Here is a 20,236-nt window from a genome sequence, read left to right as displayed (position 1 = left end):
TACAAGAATAAAACGTCATAACTTAGCATGAACTAAATTAAATGTTATTATTCCTGAGAGGGCTCAATTTTTAGAGGAATAGCCCTAAAGGAACACATCTCCAGTAAAGAGGATGTTATTTATGTTTTCAAATCACCCCACCAAATTATCATGTACAGTGTTTAAAGGAGTCTGGCTCAGAGTTCCCGTCATGGCTCAGTGGTAAGGAATCCGACTAGGAACCATGAGGTTGCAGGTTCGATCCCTGGCCTTGCTCAGTGGGTTAAGGATCCGGTGTTGCCGTGAGCTGTGGTGTAGGTTGCAGACGCGGCTCGGATCCCACGTTGCTGTGGCTCTGGCGTAGGCCAGTGGCTACAGCTCCAATTAGACCCCTAGCCTGGGAACCTCCATATGCCGTGGGAACAGCCCAAGAAATGGCAAAAAAAGAGACAAAATAAAAATAAAAATAAGGAGTTCCCGTGGTGGTGCAGTGGTTAACGAATCCGACTAGGAACCATGAGGTTGCGGGTTCGGTCCCTGCCCTTGCTCAGTGGATAAACAGTCCGGCGTTCCCGTGAGCTGTGGTGTAGGTTGCAGACGCGGCTCGGATCCCGCGTTGCTGTGGCTCTGGCGTCGGCCGGTGGCTACAGCTCCGATTCAACCCCTAGCCTGGGAACCTCCATATGCCGAGGGAGCGGCCCAAGAAATAGCAACAACAACAACAACAAGACAAAAAAAATAAAAAATAAAAATAAAAATAAAGGAGTCTGGCTCTATTCAGGGCCCACTTATACCGAGTGACTCTTCTATCAAAGAGATATAAGCTAACTATATTTTAAGGTGTTTATGATGGAGGAAAAGAGGAGCATTAAAGGAGCTCTTAGCAAACATGAAATGAGATTTCAGAATAAAAAGTCTAGGCAACTGGTTTCACCTACACACATCAAGTGCCAAGATCATCAGCTATCTCGAAGATAAATATAGGAGTTCCCATCGTGGCTCAGTGGTTAACGAATCCGACTAGGAACCATGAGCTTTCGGGTTTGATCCCTGGCCTTGCTCAGTGGGTTGAGGATCTGGCATTGCTGTGAGCTGTGGTGTAGGTCGCAGACGGTAGCTCGGATCTGGTGTTGCTGTGGCTCTGGTGTAGGCTGGCAGCTACAGCTCTGATTAGACCCCTAGCCTGGGAACCTCCATATGCCATGGGAGCAGCCCTAGAAAAGGCAAAAAGACAAAAAATAAAAATAAATAAGTAAAAAATAAAATAAAATGACAAACTATCAAAAAAAAAGAAAATATAGTCATACCACTTGTATAACGTGCACCCGTTTCCGCACTAATAGGTCCTATCCTATTACATCATGAATTAGGGTTCAAAAGAAAAAATATAATGAAAAAATATTCCACAAACTCAAGAAGACTGAAAAGTCCTAAAATTTCTGTTAAAATATCTGGTTTCCAAACTTGTTTAAAAAATAACCCACAAGCCAGAAGAGCCTTACTGAAACTGAATGACAGTATTCTCTGTTATTATTATCCACCCCCATTTTTTTTTTTTTTTTTTTTTTTTGGTCACACCTACAGCATGCCACAGCAGTGACAATGCCAAATCCTTAACCACTAGGCCAGCAGGGAACTCTGATTATTATCCCCTTTTAAACACATTTATGCATTCCATCATAGAAGGAAATTAAATTGATCAGGCATGACTTGTTTTTCCACTTCGCCGTTGAGGTTGTAACCCAACATCCTATACTTTTTTTTTTTTTTTTTTTTGGTCCACACCACAACATGAGGAAATCTCCTGGGCCAGGGATTGAAGTTGGGCCACAGCAGTGACCCAAGCCACAGCTGTCTCAACACCAGATCCTTAACCTACTAGGCCACCAGAGAACTCCCTCTTATACTCTTTTTGATGATTAAATACTGAAACTGATTTGTTCTAAAAATTTCCCAAGATCCAAGTTATGACACTGAGTATTATCTCTATAAAGTTATCTTTCAAATATCCAAAATGCAAAGAACAAAAAGTGAAGGAGTTAATATATTTAGACAGTGGAGATCCTGAACACCATCACCCTGGCCCCATCTCCCACTCCACACTGCACTGGGACAGGACCATATACTAGACACTGAGGATACTATAATAAACAAGGGCCTCCTTCTCAACTGTGAACCAAAGAAGAAACACTACTTCACAAAAACTCTGCATGGCTTAATCCGTGAGCTAGAAAGGACTGACTATGAAGTCTGACCACTTGCACCTACTGATACAGAGACTCTAGACCCATAACCTCACCACAGTCACTTTATGTTTCTAGTCCATTTTCTCTTTTGCCCCTTGGAAATCTCTAAAGAAGTCCAGATGAAGCCATCCAATGTATAAATACTTAAAGAGAACTTAATTTAAGAACCTCCTTTTACAGATGAAAAAAACCTTAAAAAGTTTCAGTCATTTAGCCAAGGTCATATAAGTAGTTGGCCTATGAAATCAGGACTATAGTTTTTTTCTAATCTCCATAGAGCCACACACTTTCATGTGTTCAACAAACACTTACTAAATGTATAAGCAGGCTGATTATTTTCAAAGTTCAGTATTGCCATGATTCTAGAACTAGAATGTTATACTGTAGTAGAATTAAAACATATTGAAAGCCAGAAAAAGAGGTCATATAACATTATTTTCTAGCTTTAAAAAAATGTTTTTCCATTCATTTTATTCAATACTAGGAAAAACAAAAACAGCAATGCAAGTCAAGAAATGTCAAGGGAGTTCCCATCGTGGCGCAGTGGTTAATGAATTCGACTAGGAACCACGAGGTTTCGGGTTCGGTCCCTGCCCTTGCTCAGTGGGTTAAGGATCCGGCGTTGCCATGAGCTGTGGTGTAAGTTGCAGACGCGGCTCAGATCCCGCGTTGCTGTGGCTCTGGCGTAGGCCGGTGGCTACAGCTCCGATTCGACCCCTAGCACGGGAACCTCCATATGCCGCCGGAGTGGCCCAAGAAATAGCTAAAAAGACAAAAAAAAAAAAAAAAAGAAATGTCAGAATACAGGAGTTCCTACTGTGGCACAGTGGAAATGAATCCATCTATGAACCATGAGGTTTTGGGTTCGATCCCTGGCCTCTCTCAGTAGGTTAAGGATCCGGTGTTGCCATGAGCTGTGGTGTGGGTCACAGATGCGGTGCAGAACTGGCATGGCTGTGGCTATCTATGGTGTAGGCCAGCAGCTGTAGCTCCGATTCGACCCCTAGCCTGGGAACCTCTATATGCCTTGGGTGCAGCCCTAAAAGAAAGCAAAAAAAACAAACAAAAAAGAAAAAAAAAGAAATGTCAGAATACAGATATATTTTCCTAAAAAGGTACAGGTAATGTTTGCAAATTATATTTTTCAACATATACTGGCATTCAACATTTAATAAAGAAGTTCTGTGTATGTTTTTTTTTAATCACTTTTGTGAAGGAAGTCATCCAGTAATGACACCACTCCTTGGCTTCTGTTGTTCTTGCCATCCAGAAATGTCTAATACGACTGTCTTTCCAAGTATTGATCTTCCATGAAATGTCTTCCATGAGATCTCTTTCATCTGCCTTACACTATAATTATATACATCATTATATCATTTTATACATCATTTTTTCTCTGTCAATATATTATAAGAATGGAAATGACTTACTGATTTTTGTAAGTTTTCACCAATGTGTTGAATTCATGTCAGAAGGAGTAACAAAAACTGCTCCTACAGGTCTGAAAATACAGTCTGTACCCCTTAAGGCCAAATGGTAAAAAAAATTTTAATTATATTAATAATCATCAGTACCATCATTATTTTAATTAATATTCTAATGTTTACAGAAAAGTAAAGTAAAAGAAACTAAGGACTATTTTCATAAAGTAGTAACAAAGAGAAATTTACATTCTCAGTTGCATTAAGCCTTAAAACATCCACTCATCTATAAGGAGGTAGTTGGAAATGTCTCAATGGCAAAATAAAGTACAACAAAGCTCATATACAGTAGAAGATAATCAACCTTGGACTACTGCAGGATAACAATATTTCTAGAACTTAGATCTTACACTGAAAAAAAAAAGAATGATCAAAAGATGATTTAACAACTATATTTATAAAGTCCCAATTGAGTGTTTTAAAAAAACTGCTTTGGAGTTCCTGTCATGGCTCAGTGGTTAACAAACTAGTATCCACGAGGACATGGGTTCGATCCCTGGCCTCACTCAGTGGGTTAAGGATCCAGCGTTGCCATGAGCTGTGGTGTAGGTCGAAGACTCGGCTTGGGTCCTATGTTGCTGTGGCTGTGGTGTACGCTGGCAGCTGTAGCTCCAATTCACCTCTAGCATGGGAACCTCCATATGCCGCTAGTACGGCCCTAAAAAGACAAAAACGAAAAAAACAAACAACAACAACAAAAAAACAACTGTTTACTGCCAAAACACAAGTGAAAACCATCATGGCACACATGCTGGAACTAAAAGCACACACATCACTGGGATTGTACACTACACACCGCACCACCATGTCAACACAGCAGAGATCATGCCTTGGCGACAGAGACAGGCAGTCTTTCACTGCCCAGCTGATGACACCACTATCACCCATCACCCACCTGGCACAGTGCAACATATATAACAGAGTGGTTTCCAACTACAAAGTCACAAACACTTCAAAATTCTTTGAGAACAATTCTTTTTCAAAAAATGTTGTTTATAGACTCTGGAATAAATGATCTACCCTATTTTGAAAAGGTCCTCAGGTTATCACTGGCTAGTCCAAGACAGTCTTTCTTCCACACTGGCCACATCAAGGCCTTCCACACATACGCACACACCCTTCAGAACAACCACTCTGACAGGAAAGAAACATACTACAGACAAAAGCCCACCAGATGAGAAGTCACAAGATCTCCATTCCAGTCCCGGCTGGTCCCCTTCTTAGTCATCTGATCCAGAACTAAAGTTTTTCATCTGATTGGTATATAAAACAAATGGCATGCTCTACGTAAAGGAGCTTTACTTTAATTTCATTTTTACTCTACTAACATAGGCATTCAAATAATTGTTATCTGGTTCCTCGATACTTGAAAACAGCTTCTCCCTCTTTTTTTTTTTTTTTTTCTTTGAGAAGCTCTGTTCTTCATAGAGTCCAAAAGGTCATTTCTAGTTCAAGGCAAAATTATAACTAGATCACTGCACTCAAAAACTGTTATTAAAATAAGATAGTGTGCAACACAGGTTTGTAAACGCCAAAGGGCCAAAATAATCAGTGTCACAGTCAGACATCCTAAACCAAGTAAATTCTGAGTCCTATTTGGGAAAACAAAAAACAAGGATTCTCTTGTTGCAACATAAAAATGTGGGCTAGAGTAAGAAAACTAGTATGTCAATAGGAGAGGGGCCAAGACGAGGAATACATGTGATCAAATATAAAGTCAAAGATGGCATAAGAATATCTGACAAGTTTAAATTTCACAACACAGCTATTAGGAATAACTACATATTCTTGAGTCAAGAATGATAATGGTGACTTACACAACTTTGTAAGTCAACTATACTCCAATAAATTTATTTTTTAAAAAAAGAAATGGGAGTTCCCGTCATGGCACAGTGGTTAACAAATCCAACTAGGAACCACGAGCTTGCAGGTTCGATCCCTGGCCTTGCTCAGTGGGTTAAGGATCCAACATTGCCATCAACTGTGATGCAGGTCACAGATGTGGCTCAGATCCTGCATTGCTGTGGCTCTGGCGTAGGCCAGCAGCTACAGCTCAGATTCAACCCCTAGCCTGGGAAACTCCATGTGCTGCACATGCAGCCCTGAAAAGACCAAAAAAAAAAAAAAGAATGAGATGATGAAATGGTATTTAAAGATTATTATACCCACAGCTGTGTGGAGGATGAATTGACATGATGAGAGACATCAGGAAAACCAGTTTGAAAGCTTTTTGTTTGTTGTTCTGGTTTTGGCTGTACTCTCAGCATACGTTCCTAGACTAGGGGTTGACCCTGAGCCGCATCTATGACCTACGCCAGAGTTGCAGCATCGCTGGATCCTTAATCCACTAGGTTGGGGGATTGAACCGGCAACCTCACAGAGACAAGCCGGATCATTAACCCACTGTGCCACAGCAAGAACTCTCCAGTTTGAAAGTTTTTAATATTAAGTAATACAAATAAGGTTCTACAATAAGGTGGTAACTAAGGACACGAAAAGGAGTAAATCTGATAGACAATGCAGAGAGTCAAATAGATTTGGTACAGGTTGAAAGAGGGAAGTGGAAAAAAGATTTGAAAATGATTCCAAAAACTTGGTCACGGGAGGCCTACAGCAGAAACACACCTTCGCACCACTAATGGTTCTCACGCTCGCTTTTGCAGACTGCAGCTGAACCTGTTTAGCTCTATATGCTAGCCTCACAGTGAGACACTACTTCACTTTAGATGGAAACAGAAAACTACCACCACGGTAGTGTGCCAATACCCCACAAGCCAAGATCTTGGATTCGTTTCTTGATGGAAAAAGCCTGCTCTTATAACCCTTGGGAACTTTCTCCCTGCCCACACAACTAGGGGAGAGAAAAATTTCTCTATGCCCCCAGAACTGTCTAAATATGTGAAGCCCAAGCTCAATACTATATGGATCTTTTAGGTTACAAGTACACAAAACACAGATGACACCACTGATAGGTGTAACCATGTAAGTCAGGCAAATTTTATTTTTTAAGGGTTCATCCTAAACTGGTACAAAGCCAAGTTGATTATATTTAAAATTAAAATAGCCAGAAAACAATCTTATAAGTTTATTTCTAGTGTATCACAATGATAGATAAATTCTGTTCCAGGATGCATTGTGCTACATAATGATTCTGCACTTTTGCAGGAGCTTTTCTTATTTCTGCAGCTTTAAAAACATGCTGCTGAAAAGCAGACATCAGATCAAAGTGTTTCCCTTGTCTACAAAGCATATCATTATGCTATTTCCAATTTAATCAAGCAGAATAGTCATTAATAATAATGTGTACTTAATGGCTATCTCATTGTCTACAGTTCCTCCTAAGATGGATCATATATAAATTTAATACAAAAAAGAAACTCATGTTAACCCACGGGAGTTTATCTATGGGTAAAAAAGCCCTAGGGCTTGGTTTGAATTGGTTATACCAACAACACTCCATTCTCAAAAGGACTAATCTATCCAAGCTCGGTGAGAAACAAGTCTACTACATCTAGATTTTTAAGAGGTTATAACATATAATGGTTTACATACACTTCAGCCACACAAACAAGAAAAACAGCGTCATAAAATGTTCACATTGTCTTATCTTAAAAACAAACAGACCAGCCTACCGTGCATACAGAATAACATATTATCTAGGAAGGTTACCAAACCGTGATCTCGTGATAATTAAGAGCTCTCCAGGCCACTGTCAATCTAACCGTTTCATTCTAAATTTCTTGGGGGCAGAGAACAGATTTTTTTTTTTTTTTCCTTGTTGAAATGGAGATTCTGCATATCAGGAGATAGAAAGGGTCGGGCTTAGAGCGACAGGCTCCAGCGGCTCCTCGCTGCGCTAACACAGCGGGAGCCAGGTGCAGCATCGCCTCCACGCAGACAAGTCTCTTCACCCGCAAGCCAAGAGCAGGTGCGTAACGAAACTGACGCTCTGGGGTTTCAGCGGTTGCAACCACCTTCCTCTACCGCAGAACCAGGGCCATCCTGGGAGAGGAACCTTCTAGTCCAGTCACCCCCTGGGCCCATTTGCTGAGGGCAGTGCGGTGGATTCCTAATCCTTTCCCCTAACGGGTAATTTCCTACAGCAGCCACAGGACTCACGGTCCCACGGCCCGCCCCCCAAATCAAAAGGCACGCGGGTGGGGCCCACCAACACCCACCTCTCAACCTCCCGGGGAGCCGTGGGCCCGGGACAGAGGGTCTCTGCCCCTCAGGCTCCCGCACACCACTCACCGTGAAGGGGACATCCCCAACGCTGCCCACAGAGTAGCAGTTGTCTCCAGGGTTGACAGCTCCGGTGAGGACCTGATGCAGATGCATCTCCGGAGCCCGGGCTGGTCAGGGAAATGCGCGAGAGGCGCAGCGAGCCCTGCGCCCGGCCCTCCTCCGGCCGCGAGAGTGCTTCCCGCTCCGCCTCCCTCCTGACCCACCCCGCCGCGGCTCCGGCTTAAGGCCTCGCCCCTCTCTCTCCTTCCCCCCGCCTTGTCTCTGCCATGGGAGCCCTTCGACGCCTCTGCCCCGCTTGGACCGCCGCTCGGCTGCGGAAATGCCCGGATGCTCCCACTGCCTGCTGCACCGGCGCACAAATGCGGGAGGAGGGCAAGGGTGCGGGGGGGGGGGGTGGCCCGGAGGAGCGCGCGAGCCGGGCGCGTGCTGGAAGGGACGCTCCGCCCGAGGGAGCTGGGCGGTGCGCGCGTTCACCCTCAGGGGAGCGCCGGTCGAATGGAAGGGTAAGCCCCTCCCCCCGCTGCTAAACCCTTAGCTCAGTTTTTCTCCCCAGACCCCTTGTTTGCGCGTGCGCGCGCAGTGGTTTCCAGGGCAATTGCGCGTGCGGCGCGGATCCCTGTCCCGGGATTGCGCGCGCAGACGTGCGGGAGTTCCCCTGGAGCTTCCCGGCTGCGGCCGCTGGGGGCGGTCTCGTGGGTGGCACCCGGGCGGAGGCGACTCCCCACAGAGCTGTAGTCCCATTCTGGGGTTGCACCGAGAGTCCGTTTTGCTGAGTCTTTAGTGCATTACCAAGTACACTACGTGATGATCAGTGCTTGACCTCAGGAAGACACTCGGATATTCCATCTCAGGAGACGTTAGATCCCTTGGGGCTTTTTAAAAGTAGAATGCTTAAGATATTTTATGTAAATAGTAAATGCATCTTGCAACTGTTTAGAGGAGCCATACTTCCCTGACAGCAAATTACTTTGTTCCCACCTTTGTCACGGTTGGTCTACAGAGCGAAAGAGCACCCTGGAACGAGTAACTCCTTTAGACTTTTTTCACGCGTGGTGTCATAGATTCTTGCAGAATCGCGTGATTTTGCCAGAAGGTCTGCTAACACGGACCAGATCTCTTCTCCAGTTCAATTTGTCACAAGGTTTTGAGTCTATACCATGTGTGATTAAGTCACTGGGGCAGGAAGTAGAAAGAACCAAGGTGCAACTGTCTCTAAAACCAGGCAGAAGGCCAGAGGATTTTGTGTCTCAGTCTTAGGAATGAGACACAAAAGTCTATGCAACCACAGAAAAGGAAGAATACGTTTGACCAAAGTGATGGGTAAAGTGTTACGGAGAGGCTGACAAAACGCTGAGTCCAATTTTGGCAGGCTGAGATGAAGAAGAAAAACTGCCTTCAAATAGAGGAAATAGCCTAAGTTAAGGCTTAGAAATGTAAAATGACAGGATGTGTTAGAGGAGCAAAGATTACATTAATGTTTAAGGCTGAAGATTTGCAGGGTGGGGAAAGGAAATGGTAATTAACAGGAGATAAATGTATCTAAGAGATAGCTTGTGGCCAGCCTGAACAGGTAGTCTTGAATACTCTACTAAGAATCTAAGAGTTCATTCTGCCTGCAGTGGGGATCCATCAGATGTTTCTGAGCAGAAGTACATAGAATCAGTTGCCTTGGGAAGGTGACTGGTATCACTGTGAAGGGCAATTAGAAGGGTGGGGGAAATTGGCAGCAAAGACCTAGCAGAAGTTAGTGAAAGGAGGAATGAAAAATAATTCCCAATGACATTTCCATTCGGCATAACTCTTTACCCAGTTACCCAAACTAGAAACTGTAGAGCCAGTTTTGGACCTGTTTTCTCTCTTGTCCATATACAGGGATCCCTTTTTGAGGTCCCTAATTCATGCCCTTCATCTCCTCTACCTCCTTTACCTTTGTTTCAGACCTCATCATTTTTCACGGAATTATCTTAAAAGCTCCTAACTGGTTTGACTGCCTTCCATCTCCTTGCTCTCAGATCCAACCACAGCTCTGCAGCCTGAGAAACCTTTTTAAGGGAGAAATTCCTCTGCTTAAAACCTCCATTCCCTACAGCTTCTGCCCTAATCATCCTACTTTACCTCAGGCTGTCCCCTCACACCCACTAGCTCCAACCCCTCAGAGCTATTTGCTGTCTCTAGGGCATACTGTGTTCTTTCTTTCTTTTCTTTTTTTTTTTTTTCTTTTTTTCTTTTTGGCAACACCCACAGCTTGTGGAAGTTCCCAGGCCAGGGATCGAACCCATTCCACAGCATCCACTCCTGCCACAGCAGTGACAATGAAGGATCCTTAACCTAATGAGCCACCAGAGAGCTCCCATACTGTGTTCTTTTAAGCTTCCATGTCTCAATTCATGCTCTTTGCTCCATCTGGAATGCCCTCTTTCCCCTTGTTGACCTGACAAACTACAATTTAGTCTAAAAGTCACCTATTCAGTAAAACCTTTCTTGTCTATCCCCAAATACCTTGAGGCTTCTTCCTCTTGAAACACACATATCACATAGCAATCTAAGTGTTGGTTTGTGTCTGTTTCTTCTACTAGAGTCTTAGATATTTCAAGTTAGGATTTATTTTCTCTGTGTCCCTGATGCCTGAATCAGTACTTCATTTGCACTGCCATACAAGATTTCAATGTAAGAGCCCCCAATTTTCTAAGAAAAATTTATAGGGTAAAAAAGTACCTGTCATTATATATGTATTTATTTATTTATGTGTGTGAAAGTATTTAAATGATTTTCAGTGGTTTTGTGGAGGGAAGTATTACCTACTCATGTTATTATAGTATGTTATGTATGGTACATTGGATTCTAGGACATCACATGTTCTGTATATTTAATTGTACACTACTACCCATTAGTAAAGGTACTAAGCTACATAGCTTTAAAAAATAGTGAAAATATCAGACAGTAAAATGCACAGACACACACACACACAAAAAAAAATGAAGCCACATACCAGGCATAAAGTACCATAAAGGCAAATAATGGTGCTGCATCTTGGTACTCGAAACTAAAAAGCATGCCATAGTATCAAATAAATAAGAGATAATTCCTATATGTAAAGTATATATCAGTAAGAATTGGTATAAAGCAATTAAATACAACAAATTTAAATAAATTCCTTTACAAGAAGGTTGAATACACAGACATTTGCATAAAAAACTGAAACAAAATGTACAGCAAATTAATAGATTTGAAGACATTCGAACATCATGTTCATACATAAAGGCAAATATTTTATAAAACATTAATACACATTGAATAATGGGACAGTGGGAGTTCCCATCATGGCTTAGAAGAAATGAATCTGACTAGCATCCATGAGGATGCAGGTTCAATCCCTGGCCTTGCTCAGTGGATTAAGGATCTGGCGATGCTGTGACTGTAATGTAGGCCAGTGGCTACAGCTCCAGTTCTACCCCTAGCCTGGGAACCTCCAAATGCTGTAGGTGTGGCCCTAAAAAGACAAAAAAAAAACAAAAAAACAAAAAAAAACTGAATAACAGGAAAATGAATACATGTTATAGAAATTAGTGTTTTAGTGAATATACCAAGAAATGAACACTGTTTCTAAATGTCATAAAGATTTTAATCTTCACTTCCAAAACTTAAAGAAATATTTTCAAAGCTTGAAAACCATTGCTACTACTGGATTTTAGACAAATCTCTTAATCCTCAACTGTTGCTACATTAGAAAGTGAGTCAAAACCATTATCAAATAAAAAATTGTACTCAGATTTTCAAGAACATTTTTAATTCCACGTTATTGAAACCGTTTCAAAATCGGCACTTGTTTTACAACATTCCATGAAGCTTTGGCCCATTCACACAGCTGTGAATTAGAGGCCTCTTTCTTCTTCCTTTTGGTATCAACTCAAAATCTGAAGCCTGTATCCACTTGCTCCTCTCTTCCCTTATGAATCCTTTAAATGATGTTTTTTGGCCAGTCCCGAAGCATGCAAGTTCCACGGCTAGGGATCAAGCCTGCCCCACAGCAGTGACAATGCTGGATCCTTAACCCACTGAGCCACCTGGGAACTCCTTAAATGACTTCTTGATAACAACATCTCAAAGTAGCAACTGGCTAGTTAAGTTTCCTAAGATTATAGCTGAGTGTTTTGTTGTTCAATTTGACCAACCAGAACTCATGCCAGGAGTTCCTGTTGTGGAACAGTGGAAACGAATCTGACAAGGAACCATGAGGTTGCATGTTTGATCCCTGGCCTTGTTTAGTGGGTTAAGGATCCAGAATTGCGATGAGCTGTGGTGTAGGCCAGCAGCTGTAGCTCCAATTCAAGGGGAACCTCCACATGCCGCAGGTGCAGCCCTAAAAAGCAGAAAAAAAAAAAAGAAAAAAAAAAAAAAAAAACAACTCATTCCAGACTAACACAGCAAGTTTCCTTATTAGCCCACCTACCTGGACAGCTGTACTCCATTTTAACTATCCACAGTCATCTCTTCCTTGTTCATCCACCTTTTGCATGGACCTAAAAATAAAGTGAGGATTCTTTCTTCCCATCTGGAAGTATCAGTCTCGTATCACTAACAAAACATGCTAATACAACTGTAAGGTATGGCTTCTTATGTCCACAAGTTTTTGTTTTTGATTGACATACAATTAATATATAACATTATATTAGTTTTGGGTATACAACATAATGATTCAATGATTGTGTATATTGCAAAATGACCACCACAATAAGTCTGGCTAATATCCATAACTTCATATAGTTACAAAAAAATTTTTTCTTGTGATGCAAATTTTCAGATCTACTCACTTAGCAACGTCAGATGTGCCATACAGTATTATTAAATAAAGTCACCATGCTGTACATTTTCATTACATCTCCATGACTTATTTATTTTATAACTAGAAGTCTACAAGTTTTAATAATAACAAATATTGTTCCTTTGGGGTTGGGTTTAATGGAAGGGTAGATGTCTGAGATACTTAATTTCCCAGGATACTCATGTTTACTAGTTATCTATTACTGTGTAACAAATTATCCCAAAATTTAGTCCCTAAAATCAACAATAAATACAGTTTCTGTGCATGGAGAATTCAATAGTGGCTTAGTTGGGAAGTTCTAGTTCTGAGTGCCTCAAAATGCCAGCTAAATACTAAATAGAAGAAGCTAGACACAAAAGACCACATATTGCATGATGTGGTCCATTTAAGTTTTCTGAAAAAGCAAATCTGTAGACAGAGAAAATAGATTAGTGGTTGCTTGGGGGTGGTGGTGGAATGGGAAGTAACTACTAATGGGCATGGGGTTTCTTTTGGCATGAAAATATTCCAAAATTAGACTGTGGTCATGGTTACACAACTCTGTAAATTTACTAGAAATCACTGAATCACCCAAAATATGTTAAATTTATGGTAAATAAACTACAACCTCAATGAAGCTGTCTAAAAAAGAGGTGTCATCCAGGGCTATAGTCAAGTGAAAGTCTGACTGAGACTAAGGGACCTGCCTCCAAGACAGCACACGCTTGTAGCTGGCAAGCAGCTCCTAGGAGCTGAGTGGAGGCCTCAGGTCCTCACTTTGTGGTCCTTTCCATGGTGCTCCAGAGGCATAGCAACTGGCTTCCCCCAGAGCAAGGAAGCTGAGAGAGAGAGCCACATGGAAACTACAGTGTCTTTTATATCCTGGCCTCACAAATCACACACCATCACTTCCACCATATTGTTTTAGATACCCAGGCCAGTCATGATTTAGTGTGGGAGAGTATTTCCCAAGAGAATGAATACCAGGAAATCAGAATGACTGGGTACCTTCTTGGAAGCTATCATCGACAGAACTCAAGGCTTTTATCCTCAAGCACTGGGGCATCATTTGTGTCATTCTTATTCTTGTCTATCGAGGTAACTGGAATTTCTATTCTCAAATCTAAAGTGCTGTAATGTTGATCTTTGATGTATCTGTTATCAGTTCTCTACTGGTGAACTATGTGTATGTTTTAAATATTGAATTTCCCAAGTGAGTCCATTCATTCGTGGGGTCTAACACCCATGTTTTTCAATGTTTATTCTAGTTGTAGAGACCTTACAGTTTTCTTACAGATGTCTCACACTTTAAGATATTTTCTTTAGTTGATAGCAATGAAAGCCCTGACTACCTATTACCCATACATTTTGCAAGGTCTATTGCACTAAGTCTGAAGTTTATATACTAGCAATGCTTTCATTGTTTTTGAGTCATAAGCCGTAGTGGTAATGTATTTTAATCTAAAATATCAAGGGAGTGACCCTATTTAACTATTGCTGTGTAACAAACCACTCTGAAATTTATGTAGCTAAAAATAATGACATTATTTTTCATGCTCTGTGGATTGGGTAGAGAGTTCCTCCACTCTTTTCACTTGGACTCATACATACAGCTGGAGGGGTCATCTGGGGGTAGAAGGTCTGAGATGGGTTTAAGGCTGGCAATTGATGCCTGTTGTTGGCTGGGGTGCCTTGGTTCCCTTCCATGCAGCCTTTTCATCCTCCATAGGCTAGCTAGACTGACTTCCATAGCAGATTCAGGCCAAGTCTTAAAGGTTATACACCATAACTAGTACTGCATTCCTTGGTCAAAACAAGTCACAGACTGAGCACAGATTCAAGGGCTAGCAAAATAAATTCCATACTTTCAATGGGAGGGACAAAAGAGCCACATTGCAAAGGGTTATAGGAGGAATTGTCTTAGCCATCTTTGCAGTCTTTGTCACAGACCCAAACTCTACATCTGACCATCTCTCTGGCCCTTGATTTGTTATATTTGCTTTGCTTTAACTAAGAACACCACTTATAATAATTTAAAAAAAAAGACGTAGAAAATACAATAATAAAAGACTACCACTTTTAAGATATAAAAACGTATATATTTGCTATGATGTCTTTCTTTGGTATTGGCAGCAGCAAATTACTCTTTTCTTGATGATTATACCTCAGAATCTTAGCTCTTTAACTCAAACCTCATGTCTTTAGCTTTTTATCCCTAATATGGATGGACTGAACACAGGGTAATTTTTAGAAGGGCAGGGATGAATATTTATGAATCGTATAAGCAGGTGAAAAGATATGTTTTGATCAAGTTGGACTCTTTTGTTGCTAGGAACCAATAAGACTGTTCATCTTAGAGGAATTGTAGTGAAGGGTTCATTTTTTTTGCAGGCACTGTTTATGATTTTACTGTGAAAAGTAAGATATGCTACAAATACCCCTAATTTCCTTAAGTATCAATGTTTCATAAACTCATTTAAGTGAGAGCTTAAGTGGAAACTAATTTTTTAAATTTTTGGTATTTAAAGAATTATTACGGAGAATAGACCAGATGGGATATGAACTGACCCCTGCTTATCTTTCCAAATTCATCTTTTGTTAGCCCTGACCTCCGAAGAGATGTTGCAGCTACACTGGTGTACAGGTAATTCCTTTGGTCTTTCAAAACTCTGGAAACTGACTACTTCCCTACTGTGGAAACTCCATCACCACAATCACCACTGCCACCACCACAGTCTGACCAATTTCTGTTCTTAAAAACTCAGCTGACTCAGCGGAAACAAATCTGACTAGTATCCATGAAGATGCAGGTTCAATCCCAGGCCTCGCTCAGTGAATTAAGGATCCAGCATTGCCATGAGAAGAGGTATAGGTCAAAGATGCAGATCCCATGTGGCTGTGGCTGTGGTGTAGGCCAGCCGGCAGCTATAGCTCTGATTCAACCCCTAGCCTGGGAACTTCCATATGCTACAGGTGCAGCCCTAAAAAGCAAAAAACAAACAAACAAAATCCACTGGAGGCCTTCATCTGTGGAGAGCTGTGCCCAGTGTGAACCCGATCCCTTTGTTATGAACTCCCCCAAGTAATCCTGTCCCTTATCTGTTCAGAGGGCAGGGATTGTGTCTTGTGAGAATTGCTGAATGTCTTCTACATTATCTGGTTTTTCCTCTTTAGAATCTCCAGTTTTTATCTGGGAAATAGATGCCTACATCTCCCAGCCTGCCACCTTGCCATTTGGTCACATGGCTAAGTTCTAACAAATAAGATGTTAGCTGAAGATGAGAGGTACAGTAGTTTTTAGAAATTTTCTTTAAAAGGTAGCTATTATACCCTTATAATATATTATGCCTTCTTCCTTCCTCCTTCCTGTTTCTCTGGAATATAGATATGACAGCTGGAGCTCCATCTTGGAACATGAGGATGTGTCTCAATCCCAGGGATGTCAGAGTAGTAAGCTTTCCTCTGAGTCTTGGGCAATGAGCCCTCTTACCAGTCCCAGCCTTCTACATCTGAATTTTTTTTTTTTTTTTTTTTTTGGTTGTATCTTCAGCATGTGAAATTTCTCAGGCCGGGGAGTGAATGCTCCTCACAGCAGTCCCCAGGCCACAGCAGTGACAACACCAGATCAAGGGAACTCCTACATCTGAATTTTTATTTTTTAAGGCTGCACCTGTGGCATATCAAATTCCCAGGCTAGGAATCAAATTAGACCTGCAGCTGTGAGCCTACACCACAGCCACAGCAATGCCAGATCAGAGCTGCAACTTTGACCTATGTCAACAGCTTGTGGCAACGCCAGATCTTTAACCCACTGAGTGAGGCCAGGGATCTAACCAAATCTTCATGGATGCTAGTTCTGGTTCTTAAGCTGCTGAGCTGCAGTGGGAACCCCTACATCTGGATTTTTATACAAGGGAGAAATAAATTTCTGTCTCATTTAAGGCACTTTTTTTTTTTTGCTCTCTAATGGAATTGTTCCTAATCCTAACTCATATTTTTAGCTTTTTTTTTTTTTATTATTCCAAAAGCCTGGCAAAGTGCCTAGAACACGGTAGGAACTCAAGAAATGTTGATTAAGCCACATAGCTATTAACTGCATTGGGGGTACATTATGTAAATTGAGTTAGTAAAAATGTCACAAATATTTCAGAGCTCACATATCGTCCCAAGACCTCAGAAAACAAAATACTCCATCCTGTGGGGAAGGGTAGGTGGTGGTTGTGGGGATAGAGGCTATTGGCGTTGAGATAAGGGAGAGGGACTGAACAATAGTTGAAATTCGTTACCAAAGCTTAGGTATGGCCTACTGAGTAGTACACAGACCATTTTATGCCTTTGGAAAAATGAATTCATTTTACTGGCATGGAACTTGAGAAAATAAGTGTTTAAATAGGTAAGTATTTAAGAAGTAAGTAAGTTAATTTGGTCCTAGAGTTAAAGAATAAAATGATCTGTGTTCTGGTTGCTGAGAGAAAAATTAATCATGCAAATAACGAGATACTGTGGAATTGAGATCACCACGTACTCTTAGGACTGGGCTCCCTAACACCAGATGCCTAAGGTGAGGTGAGAGGGGACAGAAATCAGCACTTCCTCATGGTGTCCTCTCTCATAAGAAAGAATTCACATCTGAATGCGGAAACAGGAAAGAAAGCTTAGGAAGATCTGGCTCCAATGGGGATGGTAATCATGAGAGTGTGCTGACATGCATTAGATTCTAACAAAAAAACTGAAGTTCTGGAGTTTCTGCTGTGGCACAGAGGGTTAAGGGTGAAGTTCTAACATAACTGTCCTTTTTCTCTAGTTTTAAATGTTGCAAGCATGCTTGTATAGGCATATTCCTGTCACCATGAGTGAAGCAAGATTATAAAAACTGTTCAAGGACAAATGTTCAGATCTATTAAGTTTTTATTATGTGCTTTAATAAACAGATTGTAAAAAGAAATAGCCATCCACCAATGGTTGAATGGATAAATTGTAGTATATACACCCAAGAGAATGTTATTTAGCCACAAGGAAGAATAAAGATACATGTTGTAATATGCTGAACCTCAAAAAAGCTGTATGCTCAGTGAAAGAAGCCAGACACAAAAGGTCACATATTGTATCATTCCATTTACATGAAATAGCCAGGATGGGTAAACCCATAGACACAGAAAACAGACTGGTGGTTGCCGGAGGGAATGAGGAGTAACTGTTTAATGGTTACTAGGTCACCTTTTGTGGTGATGAAAATCTTTTGGAACTGGATGCCCAGACTTGTTCACTTTAACTTATTTATTTATTTAGGCCACTGGCCTGAAGCAGCCAGTGGAATCTCAGTACCCAGACCAGGGATTGAACTCTAGCTGCAGTGGTGAAAGTGCCAATTCTAACCACTAGACCACCAGGGAACTCCACAGACTTGTTCTCTTTAAAATGGCTGATTTTATGTTATGTGAATTTCACCTGGATTTTTTTAAGGATGAAAGCAAGAAATACTCGTTTTTTTGTGAATCAAAACAAAACAAAACAAAACAAAACAAATCGGAAATTCCCTCATGACTCAGTGGGTTAAGGATCTAGCCTTGTCACTGATGTGGCTCTGGTTATAGCTGTGGTGCAGATTTTTTTTTTTAATGATTTTTATTTTTTTCCATTATAGTTGGTTTACAGTGTTCTGTCAATTTTCTACCACATAGCAAAGTGAACCAGTCACATTTACATGTATATACACATTCTTTTTCTCACATTATCCTCCATCATGTTCCATCAAAAGTGACTAGATATAGTTCCCTGTGCTGTACAGGACCTCATTGCTTACAGTTGGACATTTTTCTCCCTGCCATTGGAAAGCTGGGCACAGGAATAGGAAAAACAGGTAAGCCAGTCTCATGGATGGGGTATTACAATGAAGATAATGGAGGACACTGCTTTTTTTTTTTTTTTTTTTTTTTTTTTTTTGGTCTTTCTTTTCTTTTTAGGGCTGCATCTGCAGCATACGGAGGTTCCCAGGTTAGGGGTTAGGGGTCTAAACGGAGATGTAGCTGCTGGCCTACGCCAGAGCCACAGCAATGCCAGATTGTTGCCGCATCTGTAACCGACACCACAGCTCAGGGTAACACCGGATCCTTAACCCATCAAGCGAGGCCAGACATAGAACCTGAAACCTCATGGTTCCTAGTCAGATTCATTTGCACTGTGCCACAATGGTAACTCCTTTTTTTTTTTTTTTTTTTTAAGAAGCTAAGAACAGCATAGATAAGTTCTTAGCCCAAGTAAGAGGACTTCACGTTATGGGCTTCCCTGGCTCTCTCCATTCTGAGTTACTTGCTGCTCCTGCTTTGCCAAGTTTGATGTGTTCTCCCTCCCACCACCACCCAAGCCCAGCTTATAAGAGACACGGGAAATTCACATCTGGAATGCCTAAGCCCACCTTAAAAATTCAATGTGTTTTTCATGTAGAAAAGTAGGAAGGAAAATCTAAATCCCAAACCACCAAAAGAGACTATTAATTATGCAGTCTTTAATTAATTAAGTATAAAGACTTTTCCAATCATATCACCTATAGATCATTTTATCCACTGCTCTGTTTGGCCACCAGTCTCTTGTCTCTCTCCTCAGCAATGCTGAGGCAGATACCCTTTCCACAGGGAAGAGAGATCCATGGTTTGTTGCCTTTGCCAATAACAAAAATGTTGGAGAGCCAGGTGGCGAAGCCGTTGCTATTGGCATCTTTCACATGGACTACATCGAAAGAACCAGGATGTCTCTCTGTTGGTGATGACACCAGTTCTTCCCAGGTTAGCACCTCCGGTCACCATGCACAGTTTACCAGTATCAAATTTGATGAAATCAGTTATCTTGCCAGTCTCCAAATCAATTTGAATGGTGTCATTCACCTTGATGAGGGAATCAGGGTAGCGGATGGTACAGGCATTGTGGGTGACCAGGTGAGGGATTCCTTTTGTCCCCACAAATATCTTTCTCACTTGTACTTGGCCTCCTCAGGTGTAATACAATGATCGGCAAAATGACCCTTGGTGTCATAGATCAGACAGAAATTCTCTCCAGTCTTGTCAATGCTGAGGACATCCATAAAACCATCAGGGTAAGGAGTTCCCATCGTGGCGCTGGGGTTAACGAATCTGACTAGGAACCATGAGGTTGAGAGCTCGACCCCTGGCCTTGCTCAGTGGGTTAAGGATGCAGCGTTAAGGTGAGCTGTGGTGTAGGTGGCAGACGCGGCTCGGATCCCACGTTGCTGTGGCTCTGGCATAAGCCGGTGGCAACAGCTCTGATTGGACCCCTAGCCTGGGAACCTCCATATGCCGTGGGAAGGGGCCCTAGGAAAGGCAAAAAGACAAAAAACAAAAACAGCAACGTTAAGTTGTATCAGTGCAGACCTTGCCGTCTATCTTAATGAAACGCTACATGCAGATCTTTACTTCATCGGTTAGGGCATATTTAAGTCTGTTCCTTTTCTTTTTTTGTCTTTTTGCCTT

The 20,236-nt window shown here is 41.6% G+C and overlaps 1 protein-coding gene and 1 pseudogene across 5 annotated transcripts in view; both read right to left on the bottom strand.

Annotated features, from left to right (window-relative positions):
- DMXL2 (Dmx like 2) overlaps positions 1 to 8,197 on the bottom strand; it is a 160,355-nt gene extending 152,158 nt beyond the window's left edge. For all 5 annotated transcript variants that reach the window (XM_021095420.1, XM_021095456.1, XM_021095423.1 and 2 more), the window contains exon 1: positions 7,958 to 8,197. In XM_021095420.1, the coding sequence (XP_020951079.1) occupies positions 7,958 to 8,044 (87 nt within the window). In that variant the 5' untranslated portion in view covers positions 8,045 to 8,197. The remainder of the gene's footprint in view (positions 1 to 7,957) is intronic.
- On the bottom strand, positions 18,977 to 19,863 carry LOC100153465 (annotated as a pseudogene).

The sequence above is a fragment of the Sus scrofa genome, chromosome 1 (genome assembly GCF_000003025.6).
Source record: "Sus scrofa isolate TJ Tabasco breed Duroc chromosome 1, Sscrofa11.1, whole genome shotgun sequence".
Classification (NCBI taxonomy): Eukaryota; Metazoa; Chordata; class Mammalia; order Artiodactyla; family Suidae; genus Sus; species Sus scrofa.
The sequence above is the reverse complement of the archived record's forward strand: the minus strand, read 5'-3'. Positions and strand labels throughout refer to the sequence as shown.